General features: G+C 43.5%; 1 protein-coding gene across 6 annotated transcripts; it reads right to left on the bottom strand.

Moving 5' to 3' along the window:
• Positions 1-928: 928 nt before the first annotated feature.
• On the bottom strand, positions 929-11,625 carry pcif1 (phosphorylated CTD interacting factor 1). Of its 6 annotated transcripts, none has more exons than XM_029150938.3 (16): positions 10,458-10,582; positions 9,541-9,672; positions 9,333-9,457; positions 9,042-9,167; positions 8,714-8,847; positions 8,470-8,624; positions 8,018-8,165; positions 7,843-7,926; positions 5,887-5,986; positions 5,295-5,454; positions 3,122-3,294; positions 2,876-2,962; positions 2,561-2,745; positions 2,275-2,368; positions 1,891-2,066; positions 929-1,488 (listed from the first exon to the last, which is right to left on the bottom strand). In XM_029150938.3, the coding sequence occupies exons 1-16, from the start codon at positions 10,519-10,521 to the stop codon at positions 1,152-1,154; spliced, it is 2,280 nt and encodes a 759-aa protein (XP_029006771.2). In that variant the 5' UTR covers positions 10,522-10,582; the 3' UTR covers positions 929-1,151. The 6 variants fall into 6 exon arrangements, with proteins under 6 accessions (XP_029006771.2, XP_029006772.2, XP_029006769.1 ...); XM_029150939.3 differs by having other exon boundaries at positions 3,122-3,291; positions 10,458-10,581; XM_029150936.3 differs by lacking the exon at positions 10,458-10,582 and adding an exon at positions 11,052-11,625 and having other exon boundaries at positions 2,876-3,294.
• Positions 11,626-19,036: the final 7,411 nt, after the last annotated feature.

Here is a 19,036-nt window from a genome sequence, read left to right as displayed (position 1 = left end):
AGCTGAAAATTGTAAAAATAATATAGGGGAATATTCTGCTCCCAGACGGCAGCATTACTGATGCATAAGCAAGTCTACATTTACAAGATATAGATTTTCTTAATAACACTTTGGTTTAGTTTAAAACAAACTATTGTAAGCTTTATGATACAGAAAACAGTATCTTAAAAATATTAAATTAAGTAAAAAAAAAAACACTAAACAAAACGGGTTACATTTCATTTTCTCCAAATCGATTTCACAGCAGATGAGAAAAATAACAGCAACAGACTATTAACTGTACACTATCTACACATGTCGAAGGATACCAACGGTACAGTTCATCAGCCAGACAGCAACAGGCAACAGGATGCCTCGTCCCAGGTCATGAAGTGTGAGGAGTGTTGGGTTACAAGTGTCTCAAAACTTTTGCAAAATGTTTGTAAACTCAGAAATCTGTGTAACACAATTATGTATGTTGCCCAGTGGAGGTCCCGCTGAAAAATATATTCTGATAAAGTAGAAATATAATACAAGTTCATTAAATAAAAAATTACAAAAAGCTGCCCAATTATAAAAAGGTTTAAGAAAATCATTAGTCTACGTGAAATATGCTAGTAAATAACCAGTACATAACAGAAAAAAACTTAAGTGTGTGTATGTGTGTGTGTGTGTGTGTGTGTGTGTGTGTGTGTGTGTGTGTGTGTGTCAAAAACCTCAACCAAAGATTTATTGCTGGAACCCTGAAAAATAGTCCTCACTCTCCACTTCCAGCAGGTGGAAAAAACACATCCATCCTCCGTCACCACAGACCTGTGATCAACCACACACCCTGTCCCAGGTGGGCCTGAAGCAGATGCTGCTGGGTTATGTGATGAGTCTAGTAAAAATGATAGCTGCCTTATCCCCAAACCATGTTGGTGTCAAAATCTTTCAGGGACAACGTATCAGGTGAGTGAGACGTTTATTGCAGCTCCACAATGTCTATTCCGTCTCTTACTGGTTGGAGAGCTGGCAGCATGAACCATCCCCCATGGTGGCAGCAGCCTTGTGAGTAAGCTGAAAGAATCTGACATGTGCTACAAGTGCTGGTGACGAACAAACAAGAAAATCACAACGGAAAATTTAAACACTTGTCGTACAGGGGAGGATGCATTGTCACACAGTCACTTCTATATGGTGGGCATCTTGTCTCGAGGACTGCTGCTGCTGCTGCTGCTGCTGTTGTTGCTGTTGTTGTTGTTGTTGTTGTTGTTGTCATCATGATCACCTGGTGACATCACACTACTCTGTGTCCTATCAGAGGTGTTGGGGGTGGAGTCTTTGTCTCCTGGTGTAACGTGGGCAGGGCCAGGAGAGGATAAGGAGGATGTACGGGAGGAGGAAGGGCGGTACGCTGCCGTCAGCTCTGCCAGACGCTCTGGAGTTGGACCCCACTTTGCAAAACCGGCATTGTTCTGAAGGAAGAGTACTGCAGTACCATGCACTGCCCGATAGTACATTTCATCTCTGTAAAAACAGATCAGCACTAGTACAGGACTATGAAGTACTACTACATTTCAGAACAGTTTTGTTTAATTTAATTAAATTTCTTTGAATTGCTTAATGCTAGGATTGTTTAATACTACTAATACAGCAGTTTAATACTGGGGCTATAACTAACGATTATTTTGATAATCAATTAATCATAGGTCATTTGTTGACTAATCGAGAACATGTAAACATGTTGCTCTCAGAACAAATGAAGTAACAAACTAAAATTTTACACAGCTGCATTTAATGTAGCGTTTGTTACCACTGCTACATCCATGACAGTGTTTTCATTCTGTTAAAGTTCAGCATAATTTCCTCAGACAGTTATAGTATCAGTACACTGAATATGGGTGTAGTATCGCTATGGTACAGTCATACCTCTTGCAGATGTGCTGGCTCCCAGAACGATACTCATGTTCATAGGCTGGGATGCTGAGCTGGTGACGAAGGAACCGGCTTTCCTCCATACGGGTGAGGGCTGGGGTCACAGGGTCTCGCCACTCAGGGACAAAGACGATGAAGGACAGAGGCTCGGAGGACTGATCCAACAGCTCCTAAAAAGACACACCACCAATGTGTTCACAAGAATACACAAAAGTAGCACACTTTGTACCAGTATAGAACTGAACTTTGCTCTATACTAGACAAACCCAGAACCCGTGAGATCAGGCAGTGTCAATCTGTCTTCAGATTAAATTCTGGATTCATTTTTTTAATAAATAGTGAGAACTAAAACTTTGACAACAGACCAATTGGACCAACCTCAAAGTGTGTGACCATAGTGTCCATCAGCTCTTCACAGAATGGAGGGTTGGCTTCAAATGAGCCACTGACTGGACAGAAAGACAGGAATGGCCTAAAAATAAAAACAACTCATCACTAAAAGTTCTGTAGTGGTGTAACACTATAGTATGGGAGTCAGGTTTGACTCCTGGCTCCCCGATCATAGCAGGCCTTCTATTGGTCAGTGTGTGTGTGTGTGTGTGTGTGCAAAATATAAGCACTTTTATTACCAATATCCAGTTGGTACAGTTTTTACAGTTCTCACCCTCGAGATCCGAAGAACCCATCTGTATCAGGGAAAGCGGAACAGAACTGTTTGAAGTAGCAGTTGAGTGGTGATGCGAAACATTCAAAAGAAACTCCAAACTGTCGATTTAACGCTTCAAACACAGTGATCGGAAGCGCTCCCTGCAGGCCTGTCCCCTCGTTAGCCCCGCTGCCAAACATCACCTACACACACACACACACACACACACACACACACACACACACACACACACACACACACACATACACACCCCTTGTTAAATCACATCACCAGACTCAGACTCTGAGGTGAGATCCTGATTAAGAGTCTGACCTGGTATCTCTTTAGGAGGCACCACACTCTGGACAAAAACTTCTCAAAGCGAGGATCATCGACACAGCTGTACCTGTACAACAGCTCCTGATCAGAAGTAAACATACAGGGGCAGGTGAAGTTTAAACATTTCCAGTGCCTCCAAAAGTATGGATGTCTTTTATTATGAAACGTTGTCAAAAAGTGACAAAGTAAGTACATACACCAGCAGGACCTGAAGCATCTCTCATTGAGCTCACTACTGACCAGTTTACTGAAGTGGCCTCTGTTGACTTTGACCATCTCTCCCCTAAAACGCAGACAGGCCACATCATTCTCAAAGTGCAGCTCCACTCGAGGAACAGGAGGTGAGGGGGTGGCAAGTCGCATGGGGTAACAGTAGACCAGCCGGGACTGTGGCGGTGATGTACATACTTCTGCTTATGGAAACACACAGTACACGTGTTAATAGAACTTTCTGACCCAGCGGGCACACAACCGACCTTCAACGTTAAAATGTGGTTTAAACAATGTCAGTCGTCGTTTGATGGTTGTAAAAAGGTTGACAAAATACCTAATAAAAAATTATAATGTTAAAATGACAGATTGTCTTCAACATATATTATTAACCAGACTTTATTTATTGTACATGTAAAGAATTATTTAAATTAATATTTTATTTAATCATGTAATTTTTTAAATAAAGTTTTGGTCATCATGCATTTCACTTTTAACTGTTTCATTGAGTTCTCATCATAGATTGTATGTGGATCTCATAATGGTAATGTCACCCAAACGGTGATGAGAAAGTGTGTGCTGCAGCAGAGAAGACACCCAGCAACTGTTTTGGAAAGAGCACAGCGACGTAGCAGCTATTTTTAAAAGGTAAGTCAAAATTATTTAAACAAATTAGTAGACTGTTATTTCGTGGTTATGTTTGAACTTAAGCGTCCTTACCCGAATTTTCTTACATTGGTTTAAATATGCAGAATTTATGAAAATTATCCAAAATGTGTGTTTTGATTTTTGTCCTTAGATGCTGTCATCACAAGTTATGATACATCATCATCAAATGTATGGAAAACAATGAACACATATACACAGTGGTTGGGTGGTAGTGGAACAAAGATAGAGCTGTGTTTCTGTTCCAATTTGTCTTCCAGCAGGCAGGTGGTCCTGTTTCGTCCAACATTTACCCTTTTGGTCATTTGTGGTGTCGTGATTTTCAGGTTTGGTTCTTGTTTGTAATATGGGTAACTTGTTTTACATGTGGGATTAGTTTGGTAAGTTAGTTTGATTCATGTTTATTTATTATCAGTTTCAATGTCAGTGACAGAGTTGCAATATTGGTTATGCTATATTTACCTGACTTGAATGTTATCTTTACACTTTTTATTTATATATTTATTGTGTCTGTATTTATTATGTTATATGTTCAATGGTGGTCCGGAACAAAATTTCAAAATTCAATGTGTTCTGTGAAAGCCGCAGTATAAGACAAGACGTTACACAGTGTATGTTTTGATGTATTTGACGTTTCCATTTCCTCTTATGTGTGTGTGCAGCCAGTGATGTATGATTATTTTACCTTTGTTTCCTGTTGTTCATTAATTTATGTACTTGTTTTTTTTCTTATGATAAATGCTAAGTGTGTTACGTATATGTTGTAGTTTGACGGTGGACATTGGTGGATGACAAAAGAAAATAAGCACCGCTCATCAACCAGGCAGTATATGGACACCGGAGCGACCACACGCCAGTGGCCAGATCTTCATGCTACATGACCAGTCAGTATCAACACTATAGGTTCTAATTTGGAGATTTCTCATTTACTAATTCCATCTCATTCCTCGTTTAGATCCACCTGCAGCCGCTAACGGATTAACCCCCTGACGACATCCCTGCGGCTCCAACACCTGACCCGGACTCCTGGCAGCTCCTCTCCTCTTTGGACTCCTGCCCCTATCTCATTTCATCTCTGTACTCCAGCAATAAATATTGACTGTTCTAAAACCAGTCTCTGGGTCTGAGTCTGCTCACTCACAGTTTGGTACACAGCCATGTTTTAACAAGTTTTGTTGCAATTTCAACATTTTGCATCTTTCAAAATCAACAGTTAATTCAACATAAATGCAAGGTTGATTAAAAAAAACAAAAACAACCATAAATCAATGTAAACGTAACATTAATAACCATAAATCAGCGTAAACGCAACGTTGATGAACGCTCATAAATCAGCATAAATGTAACGAATGTTGAGGATTGACCATAATGAAACACTGAAATAACGTTGCCCCATCAATGTTGATACACCTTTCAAAATCTAAATATAATGCAATGGTTATTCAACCATAATTATAATGTTGCCTCAACGTTGTCTCAACGTTCAAATGCCTGCTGGGGAGTGAGACCTGCAGCAGGCTCTGGTGCGCATGTGTACCTGTGGGCGGATCCTGTAGCAGGCTCAGGTGTGTCTGTCTTAACCTCCGACTATACTCTGTAGACAGCTGGTAGATCTTGGAGCAGATCCCCTCCACAGAGTCTTTGGCAACGGCAGTCACATGAGGGCCACACTGCTGCCTCAGGTGTTCCAGACGGTCCTACAAAAACAGAGTATGTTACAGGACCCAACAAATCCCACCGAGCAGCACCAGGAGGCAAAAGGAAAAAACACACACATGCAGATTCAAAGATTGCCCAGTGGTTGTCACCCAGACCTGGTTATGCATCCATGTTGCACTGCAAAAAACAACAGAATAAACAAGCCCAGCTATTAGACAAGGGAAGGCTGACAAGCAGAACTTTATGTAAATATTCTCTGTAGTTTGGCTACAGGAGCCAATCAGGATGAAGTGATTTTCTATTCCTGCTCCTCTACCAGTAAAACCTGTAAAATGTTACCTCAGTTAGTGGAACATAGAAAACCAGGTTCTGGAAGTGAACCGCTGCCACAAACACACACAGACATAAAGCTCCACATTCTTAAACATGTTTGTTTTAAAAAAATACTTGAAGATCATGGTCACATTTACCATGTAGTCTTCCTTGCTGGCAGAATGATCTCGGCGCAGCCAGTTCATGGTGTCTTCTGCGTTCCACTTCACCACCTTCCTGCTTTCTGGACTAGCATTCCTGCACAGATCAAAGTTCAGAGATCAGAGCTGCCCATTTACCTCTGCACAAGGCTCTCTGATCATCCTGCTGTGGCCTGATATGGATTGGTGCTTTTATTTTGAAAGGATGTCGAGGAGGTGTGTGTCCTAAATTGCTAAACTGTAAAAAGGGTAAGTTTAAGTAAGTAATCATAATCAAAACCAGAAAAGAGGCTATTTAGGCTAAAGATTTGGCTTCATGCTATTATTTAAAAAATATTTGGCATGAGTGTGTGTGGGTATAAATAGCCTCATTAAGTAGTCATATTCAACCAGAATCAGAAATCTTAAAGTTTTACATTTACATACGTGTTTAAATGTAGAACAGGGGGCAGAGCTTTTGCTACCAAGCTCCTCTCCTCTGGAACCAGCTCCCTCTTCAGGTTCGAGAAGCTGACACACTCTCCACCTTTAAGATTAGGCTTAAAACCTTCCTTTTTGATAAAGCTTATAGTTAGAGATGGTTCAGGTCACTGGCAATTATTGTTAGTCACAGGAACCATCTCTTAGTTAAGCTGCAATAGACATAGACTGCTGGGGGACTTAATTTATACACTGAGCTCCTCTGTTTCCTTCTACCTCCTCTGTCCCATAACCTCCCATCATTGTCCCATGTTTAACTAACCTTGTCTCTTTCTGTCCAGTAGTTGTGCTTCTCTCCTCCCCCCCCCACCCCCACTCTTTCTCCCTCTCTGTCCTCACCCACAGGTATCATTGGACTCAAAGTTTGGTGTCTGTGATGGGCAGCTGCGGATCCAACCATCCTGCCTGCATCCAGTCCCTGGTCCTACCATCCTGCCTGTGCTCTGTTGTTGCTTGTTGTTGCTTGTTGCTGTTGCTGTGCTTTTCTATCTCTCTATCCTCTCACCCCAACCGGTCGAGGCAGATGGCCGCCCACATCCAGTCTGGTTCTGCTGGAGGTTTCTTCCTCGTTAGAGAGGGAGTTTTTCCTCTCCACTGTTGCTGTCAAATTAAATGCTTGCTGTATGTGGGATTTGTTGGGTTTAGTTGTGTGAGGTTTTAAACCTTACTTTGTAAAGTGCCTTGAAATAACTTTGTTGTGATTTGGCGCTATATAAATAAAATTGAATTGAATTGAATTGAATTACATTGCTGCTTTTATTTTAAAAGGATCTGGAGGTGTGGGCAATGGCTAGACTGTAAAACATTCTTATTAATTAGCAGTCATTACCCATTCAGAGGCAAAGAATTTATTAAAAGAAGCTAATAAATTGAATTGGTGCCTCTATTTTGAAAGGATGTGGAGGAAGCCTGTGCAGGTAATTGCTAAACAGTAAATTAGTCTTATTAACAAGTGTAGTATATTCTGTTCCTCTTATGGGGTTATTTCTGGCCACTAAAACAAATATGCTGCTGCAGCTGTGTAAACATGGACTTCCGATGGACACATAGGCACTTGCTGGTTGCATAAACAACACAGCTTTAAATAGTGGGCATTGGGAGATGTTTCTTAGAGTGCTTCGCAGAGGGTCTGCTGCAGACATCCAGCTGACCTTTTTCGACCTCTCAGTTTGTTCTGCAGACGAACCTCCAGGTGAATTCGGCCACCACCTCTCTCATGATTATTCTGTAATTGTACTGTTTCATTATGTGTAATAAATTTATGTGTTAATTTGAGCATAAAAGTTGAGTCCGTGTGAAATCTCTGACAAGGTCGGAACATCAAATACACGACACAAGTCACAATTAACTATCCAAAAGAAGAAATTATGCTATTAAAGCTGGTCTGGTGCTTTTATTTTTGAAAGATTTGGAGGAGGTTTGTGTGCCTAATAGCTAAACTGTAAAACAGTCTCATTAACTAGTCACAAGTACCTGGAGTCAATCATCTTCTTGGCAGCTTCAGCATATTTAAACAGCAACTTCCGGGCCTCGTCTTTGTATTTGATGCGAGACAACCTGAGAGATACACAAATCTAGGTATTTATTTTACTCTCCAGTAAACTCCTGTGTCACCTGCAGCTCGCTTCAGTAGAAGTCAGACAAGTACCTGATAGGGATGTCGTTCATGACCTCTCTGAACATGGACGGGGAAATGACAGGGTCACAGTCACTTGGCAATAAAGGGTCATGACCTTTATCGATCACTTTCCTCTCCAGTAGCCAACGATTAAATGACTCCCGGGGCGGATCAATACCTGAACCACAGACGACACGTTTAAAGCCTTTAACGCAGATGGATAATCTAAATATTCCAGAGAAAACAAGTTGAATTTAAACAGGCTTCGTTTGTTTTATACAGTCTCCTAAATCACTTAACCTCAGTTTGTCAGAAGGTGTTTTTCTCTGTTCAGCATCAGTTGTTTGATCCAGAGTCAGATCTTTAGCTTTTCCTACACTAAATGTAGATTCAGTATTTCATAATCAATCTGATTTGCTGGAGCTACCTGATCCAAATACTCGAGGTCTAGCTGAATGATTGTATGACAGTATGAACTGTACCTTCTCTCTGGTGACACAGCTCGTGGTAGTGCTGTCTCAGTTTGGTGACCAGCTGAGCTCTCTGTAGTTCAATCTCAGGGTGGGGGGGCAGGAGGTTGGCTGGTGGCTGCTCTCTAATCACAGCGTTAGTCTGAATGTCCAAGTCCCAGTAGATTCTGAAAACAACCAAAGAATGTTAAAACCCTGAGGGCAAACAAAACTATTTTGAAGATGCTGATAGAAGGGCCGTGGCCTCAGTACGCACATAGATGGCCTGTATGGCGCAGGGGCAGGACTTGGAGTGGTAGGCATGGCTGGTTGAACCTGTTTGTCCTCTGGGGCGGAACTCCAAGGTTTGACCCCAGGGGTACTTGGAGAGATGGGTGTAGTGGGCTCCACCTGGAAACAAAGACATACCGGGTCTAATTATAATTACAAGACTATCTAGGATTTGTTGAAGTTTTGTCAGTTAAAAAACTGCTGTTATCCTTTGACCATTTTTTCCTTCAGTTGATCCCCAAAATTCTCATGCTCAGCTGTTCCCAGTCATGAAAGATGCCTCAATGATCACCTGAGAAGGTGAAGAGCATTACCTTAGCGCGTTTAAAACTGTTAGGCCCCATCCCTTGTTCTTCAGAGCTCCTCCTTTTCCTCTGACCATTACCAAGGTTACCCTCTCCTGCCTCCGCTGGGGCTGCATTCAGACCCAGTGGGTCAGACTGGACAAGAAAGATGGTAGAGACACAGCACAAAGGTAGATAAATGATGTAACAGAAACCATAACAGTTTAAAAGAAAAGAAATGTAGATATGATCTCATGTCTTTGGTCCAGGATCTATTTCTCATGAATAGAGTCCATCTAATTTATTCCTTTATTGACTCACAATGACATCATGTTGACCCAGAACTGGAACCTCCCACAGGCTCTGATTGGTGAATCTGTTGAAATAATATGGTCGGTTCTCCCTCCGTGACCAGCACTTAGACCAGCCTGCCTGGACCAGTTCATCTGTCAGAACAAGCGATAAGTCAGAGACACACGAGCACACAGACGAGGCCAACTGGACCACTTTATCTATCAAACTGGGTTACCTGGAAGCTCAGGAGTTTTTAGGGGCGGAGAAAGGGGTGGTCCCTGAGAGGAGCCAGAGGGAGAAAGCATGGTAACCGCCTCGCTCTTCACAGTTCCCTGGCTGTCATTGGACATTTCAGCTAGATCATCAACTGTACAACAAACAATATGAATAGGACATTTAACTTCTGGATTCAAATCAACTCAAGTAAAATTAAAACAGATGACAAAATGGTTCAGAATGAAGTAAACACTCAACACTAACTTTACAACTGTGTCTTAAATTGGTTCAGCTGATATCAGAAAACGGATATAACCAGTATAGACTTTAAGAATGGAGCTGCTATACAACAAGCCAAAACATAAACCAATTATCTGATGAGTAGCGGCTTAATTTTGCTTCACATACTGATTAATCTGCATAAATTCAGAAAACCTGAGAAAGGACGCGTATTAGCTTAGTAGCATTCAAAGACTTTTACAGTAACAATTTTGAGTTAATTTTCTCACAATTTCTATAGCAGTTACAATTGTAACGTAGTAAAGTAACAGAAACTTTCATACATGTGTGTCACGTTTGAAGACAAATATTCCAGCCTTAAATGGTATTTTCGTTTGTAATTTTATCTATTAGGTTGAAAAAAACTGACAGCAATTTCGTTTTAACATTTTATTTTAAAAAATCGAAAACGCAAAAAATCGGATCCGATTTCATTCGTTTTCTAGAAAAAAACGTATGTCTCTTTCAGTTCGTCAGAATAAAATGACCACGTTATGGCTTTCTAACAAAACAGAGCTTTAGAAATGTAAACCGGATCAATATTGTCTGAGCAGCAGAGACGACGTCCACAGACTTTACTCTGACGATCGGCAGCGCGTCAATTTAAAGCCATTTGGCGGTAAGTTCAACGGTCTTCGTGATAAAACGGATCATTACGTGAGCGTGAATAATCAGCGCTGCGTCTCTTCTTTGTGGCGATTAAAACTGTGCTTATTATCATCTTATTAATAAAACGCTCTGATGGAACAACTCGCGTTTTTTAAAAACAAACAAGCGCCATTGCCACGCGCATGCGCCTAATGGACTCTCCAAACAAACACGGAGGAGGAGAAGAAGAGGGGGAAAAGGCGGGGTGAAGAAAACAAAAGGCTGTGGCTGATCCTGAACTGTCCTGGTTCAGCACACGGGCGACGCGGCAGTTGCGACTGCAACACATCGGTCTCAAACGGGGCTAAATTGAATTATTCACACATTGAAGCAGCCGAGCCGCCTTGAGTTCTGACATTTTCGGCCATTTTACATGGCCCATTAGGTGTCAGTTAGCAGAGATAGCTGCAGTTTCGGCCCAACTTCTCATACAAAATGGCGGAAACGCCCCTGCCACAGCGCGGCGGGTCCTGCACAAAATTTCTGCTCATTTTTACTCGTTCAACAACCCTGGGTGCCTGGAATCCAGTTTATGTAAAAGCCAAGACCTTCCACTGCTCAGCGGTGCAGTCGGAGAAGGTTTGCGAGGCCGCATTTTCTTACCTTGACTGGTTAAATTGCAGAAGGTTGTAGGTTCTGTACGCTTGTTTCTGGTACTCCGTCCCGCTCCCTCCCCGCCTGCTCAGACATCTTTACAGGGACCTGGGGTGTACTACTGCGCAGGCGCAACGGCATTCCAGCTTCCTGTTCCGAGTTGGCATATCTGTGCCGCCATATTGAACAGGTCACGGCTTAGACTAAAGCAATGTCCCAAAAGGTAGTGACGTGAAAAAGAACCGGACTCACACACATTCTGTAATAACAGATACATTGTGGTTAAATATTGTGGAGTCTGTTAAGCAATGTTTAGAACTGAAGGGTACCTCTGAATGTTTTCAACCGTGTTTACCTTTTAACACTCGTGCAATGACGCCAAAGTGCAATTCCTGTATTATTATGTGCTTATGTGTACATTCGTTTCTATTCTTAAACTTATTAAATCATACATTCTGTAATAACTGTAATGTTTTTTTTTTATTTTTATATTATTCGTGTCCTCCTGCAGTGTGGAAATTTCGCCACTGTGGGACAAATAAAGATTTATCTTATGGATTACACCCTGTACCACAGGAGAAACTACCAATACACAATGGCAGGATGTGTGTGTGTGTTATGGAAAGCCATGTGAGTGACATAGCCTGTGAAGCACAATGGATAATTGAGAGGCTGTTGTCCTGTAAGAGGATTCATATGTTAAGTCAAAGGTTTTAGTGCATGTTCAAAATCATTTTGTAAGATAAGTCCTTTGTTTCAATGTATGTCATGAACGCAGAGGCAGAGTATATAATAATGTGTCTGTGTGGAGTTGGTCAGTCTGTGACTTGGTATGGAGGGAGAGAAGTCACAGCTCCAGACGTCTGCAATGAGCCCCAAATGTCTACAATTAAATTATTCATGTATATTTTGTCTTTAATAAATTTATTTTAGGTGGCAAAGTATAGGCTCTTCTCATCAAAGAACTCGGGAGGACTTGAGGTTCCAACAGTTTACAGGCTATATACTGTAATGTATAGTTAAAGCAAGCAGTGGTCCAGTATAGCAATATTAAGGGATAACTAGATAAAGCATTTCCATACGAAAATGCACAGTGACTACTACAATGGTGAATGTATTCCTGAAGACATGGTAAACAGCTGAAAATAGCTGAAGCATGTAAAGCATAGATGCATGTATCTGAAGAGAATTGGGAGTTGTTTAAACAGAGCTGAATATTTGCAGAAGAAGCTAAAGTAGTTGAATTTCAAATGGAGGAAACTTTGCTTAGCTGAAATTAAAGAATTGCTGAAAATGAAGAAAGTGTGTAAAGGTTTGCTTAGTTTGATGGAATATAGCTTAAGGTATCAAACCAATATTATAATTAAATAGTTTTAAGTTCAACAGCTGAAAGAATAGCTCAAAGTTATAGAACTATTCAATATGGTGTGCAGGAAACGTGTGCAATTTTGTGTGGAAATTGCTAATCAGTAAAATAATTAATAATAATTAATCAGTCATAATTAACCAGTCATAAGTAGAAATAGTGCTAATAAAGCTAAAGATATAGATTGGTGCTTTTATTTTGAAAGGATGTTGAGGCGGTGTGTGTCTTAAATTGCTAAACTGTAAAAAAAAGGCTATTAAAGCTAAAGCTATGGATTGGTTCTTTTATTTTGAAAGGATGTTGAGGCGGTGTGTTTTCTAAGTTGCTAAACTGTAAAAAAGGCTCATTAAGTAATCATAATTAACCATTCAAAATCAGAATAGAGGCTATTTAGGCTAAAGATTTGGATTGATGCTTTTATTTCGAAAAGATTTAGTATGAGTGTGTGTGGGTATAAATAGTCTCATTAAGTAGTCATATTCAACCAGAATCAGAAATCTTAAAGTTTTACATTGCTCCTTTTATTTTGAAAGGATCTGGAGGTGTGGACAATTGCTAGACTGTAAAACACTCTTATTAATTAGCAGTCATTACCCATTCAGAGGCAAAAAAATTACTAAAAGAAGCTAATAAATTGAATTGGTGCCTCTATTTTGAAAGGATGTGAAGGAATCCTGTGCAGGTAATTGCTAAACAGTAAATTAGTCTTATTAACAAGTCACTATCAACCATCCAAAAAGAGAAATTATGCTATTAAAACTAAAGATCTGGTCTGGTGCTTTTATTTTGAAAAGATTTGGAGGGGGTTTGTGTGCCTAATAGCTAAACTGTAAAACAGTGTCATTAACTAGTCACAAGTACCTGGAGTCAATCATCTTCTTGATTCAAGTACCCATTCAAAATCAAAAACAGTGCTATTAAAGCTAAAAAGTTGGATTGGTGCTTTTATTTGAAAATAAATTATTAATTATCAATTATTAAAGAATCACAGTGTAATAAACTACTGTAATCAGTAATATGCATAAAGCTGCTACAGTGAGTGTCAGGAGTTTGACCTGTCAGTCAAAGCTGCAGCTGCACCGTTGTCATGGAAAAAAAAGGTGGGAAAATCAGGGTCATTCTGGGCTGTGAAAGCAGAGTTGCACCCCTGCTAAACAGGTTTGTTGCAGCAAAACCATGATAGCTGTTAAAAAAAATAATTGGTTTAATGAGCAAGCGGTATGAGTGTGAAATTTCAATTTTTAGTCAATTTCAAAATGTTATACTTCTGTGTTTCTCTAAAAAAGTCTCAGACAAATGAATTAGAGTCTATGGGAAGATTTCTGGAACTCTGCGCTTCGAGGCGGCTAAAGACTAAAGTATAGCTCTGGAGGCTTAACCAGACACATTATTAGAAAGAAGACAAGTATGACTACGAACGAGTGAAAAAAATATGTTCATAGAGTGAAAACTGTGGTTGTAGTAACGAGTTAAATAGAAAAGTTCTGTCTTAAAAAACGTGTCCTGAGTAAGTGTGAAAGAAGGGTGAGGATGGCTCTGGCTGTGCTGAGTGTGGCGCCTGGGCAGTAGTACTGCGGTCCCTGGGTCTCGGCTGTCCCTTCCTGGCTGGGGGTTGTGGGGGGTAGTGGGATAGGTAGCAGAGCCAGTCGGGAACCTGGCTCTGCGGACCCTGGTGCTCTGCTTCCCAACTACATTTTTCCGCATTCATTCACTTAGGTCTGCAAGGGGCGTCCTGCTGATGAAGGGACCGGGGCTACTGGGAAGTGGTTCCGTCCCTTCCAAGTGGGATGCTCTGCAGTTTTAATTGCATTAGTCATACACACTTGTCCAGGAATCTGGGGGCTCCTTCCGGGGGGGCCAGTAGACGGAGCCTTCCCATTGATGGCTCTGTCTGCTGGACCCCCCGGAGAATTGGGTATCTCCCACAGTTCCTCATACTTAGTCACATACACATACATTTAGGGCCGGGGGTGGGCTCCTTCACTGGGGCCTGGGGCTGAGGCCAGTTGTGGCCAAGTAGAGGCCGTTCCAGCTCCCGTTCCCGTCGGCCAAGTAGAGGTCGCTCCGGTTCCCGTTCCTGTCGGCCCTGTAGCGGTCGTTCCCGCTCCCGTTCCTGTCGGCCCTGTAGCGGTCGTTCCCGCTCCCGTTCCTGTCGGCCCTGTAGCGGTCGTTCTCCTCCAGGAGGAGGTCGCGCCAGCTGCAATCCCTGCCGACCCCCCAGGAGGAGGTCGCGCCAGCTGCAGTTCCTGCGCACCTCCAGGAGGAGGTCGCGCCAGCTGCAGTCCCTGCCGACCCCCAGGAGGAGGTCGCGCCAGCCGGAGTTGCCGCCGCGGTTCCCGCCGACCTCCAGGAGGAGGTCGCGCCAGCTGGAGTTGCTGCCGCGGTTCCCGCCGACCTCCAGGAGGAGGCGGCGCCAGCTGGAGTTGCTGCCGCGGTTCCAGCCGACCTCCAGGAGGAGGTCGCCCCCGTCGTGGTTCCAGCCGACCTCCAGGAGGAGGTCGCCCCCGTCCTAGTTCCCGCCGACATCCAGGAGAAGGTCGCTCCTGCATCGGTTCCTGGCGGCTCGGCCCCGGCCGCACCTGCATCTGTTCCTGGCGGCCCGGCTCCGGCCGCACCTGCATCTGTTCCTGGCGGCCCGGCTCCGGCTGCACCTGCATCTGTTCCTGGCGGCCCGGCTCCGGCCGCATCTGCATCGGTTCCTGGCGGCTCGGCCCCGGCCGCACCTGCATCGGTTCCTGGCGGCTCGGCCCCGGCCGCACCTGCATCGGTTCCTGGCGGTTCTCGTTGCGGTGGTCCAAGGAGGACGCCGCTGGTTCCTGTTTCTCGTCGCGGTGGTCCAAGGAGGACGCCGCTGGTTCCTGTTTCTCATCGCGGTGGTCCAAGGAGGACGCCGCTGGTTCCTGTTTCTCGTCGCGGTGGTCCAAGGAGGACGCCGCTGGTTCCTGTTTCTCGTCGCGGTGGTCCAAGGAGGACGCCGCTGGTTCCTGTTTCTCGTTGCGGTGGTCCAAGAAGGACGCCGCTGGTTCCTGTTTCTCGTCGCGGTGGTCCAAGGAGGACGCCGCTGGTTCCTGTTTCTCGTCGCGGTGGTCCAGGGAGGATGCCGCTGGTTCCTGTGTCTCGTCGCGGAGGTCCAAGGAGGACGTCTCTGGTTCCTGCCTCGTCCTTGTCTCGGCTGCCGGACTGGTGGCCTCGCCCTCGGCGCCTCCTGCTGCCTGGATGGCGCTGCCTCCTGCGGCGCCGTCCGCCTCGACCCCTCAGTCTTCAGGATCGGCGTCCGCCTGGAGGACATCGCCGTTCGGGGTGGTCCCCAGGGACGTCGGCCCAGCCCAAGGGCACTAAGAGTGCCACCCTGGCTCAGCGGCGGCTGAGCAGGATCTCGCCACGCCTCACTCCCCCGTGGGGGAATCCCTGGACTTCGTGTCTTCCCCGTTCGTGGACTTTGGTTTTGTCATGTGGACTCTTGTTTTGGCCCTCCTCCGGTCCTTCCTCCACCCACCCTGCTTGTTTCCCGTGAGGGGTAGGGATTCGGTCCCTCCTCCTGGGACCACCCTCCGCCCGCCCTGGTTTGGGGGGGGGGGGCTTCCGTGGGCGCCGTGGAAGGCGCCATGGGGGGGGGGTACTGTCATGATTTGGGTTTTGTTCTAGTTGTTTCCTGTTGTCACGCCATGTCCTGTTTTATTTTGTTGACTTCCTGTTATCAGTTCAGTTGTTCACTCCCTAGCTCATTACCCACACCTGCCTGTAATCAGTTAATCACTCACCTGTGTATTTAGTCAGCTCCTGTTCCCATAGTCCCTTGCCAGATTGTTGAGTTTCGTTAGTTTCCTGAGCCCCTTGAGTTTCCCGAGTTTCCTGAGTTCCTGAGTTTCCTCGTTCTAGTGTTTCGTGTTCCGTGACCCTCGTGTTTTGTTCCTGTTTCGCTTTGACCGTCGTTTCCTGCCTGTACCCGGACTAACTATCTGACCGTGAGTTTGCCTTATCCCTGCCTGTACTTTTGCCGTGACCACCTGTGTAACGAACCCTGCTTGTATACCGGACTCGAGATTGCCTGCTCCCCTTTGTTCTTTATCGCTGAACCTTGTGTATGACCTGGACCGTCTGACCTTGCCTTGGCAAATAAATCTGTGTTCAACTATCATCGCGGGCCTCTGTGCTGTGCATGTGGGTCCGCCGCCTGCCAGAGTCTGACAAATAATGTGTGAAAATGGAATTTGTGGTGTTGTATGTCATGACTTTTATTAAGTAGTATGGGATATGTATAATAATGCACATATGTATGCATATTGTATGTATATGTTTGTATTAGTATGTGCACATACCTTAGCACTATTATTGGTATTAGTATTAATCTCCAAGGTAAACCACAGTACAAAAATTGTTTAGTTATGAATGTGTTAGCCCAAGGTACATCCCTGCTTCTTATTTATTTTTTTTATTTTTTATTTTTGCTCCGATTGTTTATTTAACAGATTTGCTTGGTTTCAGCAGCTGGTTGCACCTCTTACCCCCCCCCACCCTCCCGCATACACACCCTAAAGCAGAAACCTAACCTGTCCACCAACACAGCAACATCACACACATTTTGGATTAGCTAAATAAACCATTAAATAAACCATAAATCAGGAAGAGTATATATATTCTATATATACTCTTCTTGTTAAAGCAAAGCTGTCCATCACAATATGGTATTCAGCGTAATATATGCTGCTTGCTAAACTGCTGGACAGAACAACAAAAAAAAAAAAAAACGTGTCCTCGTACTCTAGCTGTGACATCATGCAACTAATGGAAAAAGCTGAGAATTAACCAAAAACCACACAATATTTAAACTGCTACAGATTAGAAACTATTAAAGATATTAAGAAGCTGAACAGAAGATTAATAGTTCAATATCTGAAGACTGTTTTGAAGTTTAAATGGTGTCTGCAACTAAAACAGATCCCAGTTTGCCTGAAACGAGAGCAGCGGGTTTAAGATGTGGTTTTGTGCAATTAGCAGTGTTCAACTCCCACCTATGACTACAGAGGCTACGCTTAACCTTACCCAAAGGCACAAACCCCATTTTTTCAATACACTCAAACTTACCAACCGGAATTAAAGGGGCATTATTCGGCATCCCCATCATCGCGCTGTGTTGTCCTATTTTCACATTTAAATCCTCGCAATGCTGAGCGTTCGTTTTCCCGTAGATGAAAAAATCAACTGATGACTGAAAAGAGGGTGATCCTAAATACAATAAGCATTCGGCTCTACACCAAGGTCTAGGATTTTGTGTGTTAGTACGCAAGGCCTGTTCGCATTCCTGCCAACTGAAAACAGTGTTTATCACATAAAACCGGTCCGGCCGCGCCTTAGTACAGATGTAGCAATCAGTCTTCCCGTTAAGTTGACCCGCGAATTGAACCCACCTGTACCAACTATTCTGGAAACGCCCATCTAACGTCTCTTCCTTTTTCCCAGGCTCACCCTCGTCCTCAGGTCCCCACCATGTTTCTCGCATTCCGGTCATCATCCTACCGGCCCAGTCGGATGCCCCTGAGGTCACCTTCTGTACCCAACCAGAAAAGAAAAGATGTAAATCGGTGTTATTTGATTCTAACGCCCAATTTCCAACGAAGTCGGGGATTCCTGGATCCGTTTGTTTATTCTTAGACACAGGAGGCAGAGGTGGCGAAGGAGGCAGAGGCGGCTTGGCTAGGCTGAGTGAACAAGGCACATTAGTAGCTTACGTATGTTGACGTAGATAAAGCTGACAGAGTCATAACCTGGAATGTTCCTGTGATTTTTTCATTTTCATTTATATATTTATAATATTATAAATATTTATAATATTTATAATATTATATTATTTATATTATTTTATATTTACGTTTTGTTGTGTCATGTTCAGCTCCTGCCTTCTGTCATTCACTCTTAGCGGTGTTTGTCAAGTTCCTGTTTTACTTTCTTCAGCTTCCTGTTTAGTTACCGGTCTGCTCTGGTTTTCTCTCGTTTCCCTCCCCATTCACATGAGTCATTAGCTATGTTCAATCAGTAATCAGTCAGGTATTTAAACCCCAGTATGCACCACACTTGTTGCTAGATTGTTTGTTCATGCAACTCATCGGTCAACCGTCCAGCATGGACATGCACATGCTGTGCACTGTCATTCATCAAAGAAGCCAAAACACAAAGGTGTCACAATCCAGGGTTTTGCATATACATATCCGGTTTTGTGTCACACCAGGTTTTACGTTCACTTTACTTTCGATCATTAGTCTCCAGCTGCCGCCAATCAGTAATCAAGTCCCCAGTATTTAGCTACCAGCACTCACACCAGTCCGCTGCTAGATCGTGTGTTTTCGTACCTCAATCCAGCGTTACCTTGATTGATTTTCCCGTCCTAGAAACCATAGTTAGAGACTCTGAGTTTGTATTAAAACCCTCACACTTACCTGTCTGCTCCTGTGCTGTGCATGTGGGTCTGTCATCTCAGTAGCCACCACAGTGACAAAAGGTTTTAGAAGAAAATTCTTAATTTGTTATTATGGTTCTCCAGGGGAGCTAGTTTCTACATGTTTTTACATATCCATCATTATTATAGATCCAAATAATTACAATCCAAATGATACCACAGTCAGAGCTGTAA

The sequence above is a fragment of the Betta splendens genome, chromosome 5 (genome assembly GCF_900634795.4).
Source record: "Betta splendens chromosome 5, fBetSpl5.4, whole genome shotgun sequence".
Classification (NCBI taxonomy): domain Eukaryota; kingdom Metazoa; phylum Chordata; class Actinopteri; order Anabantiformes; family Osphronemidae; genus Betta; species Betta splendens.
Note: the sequence above shows the minus strand (reverse complement) of the source record. Positions and strands in the feature narration are given on the sequence as shown.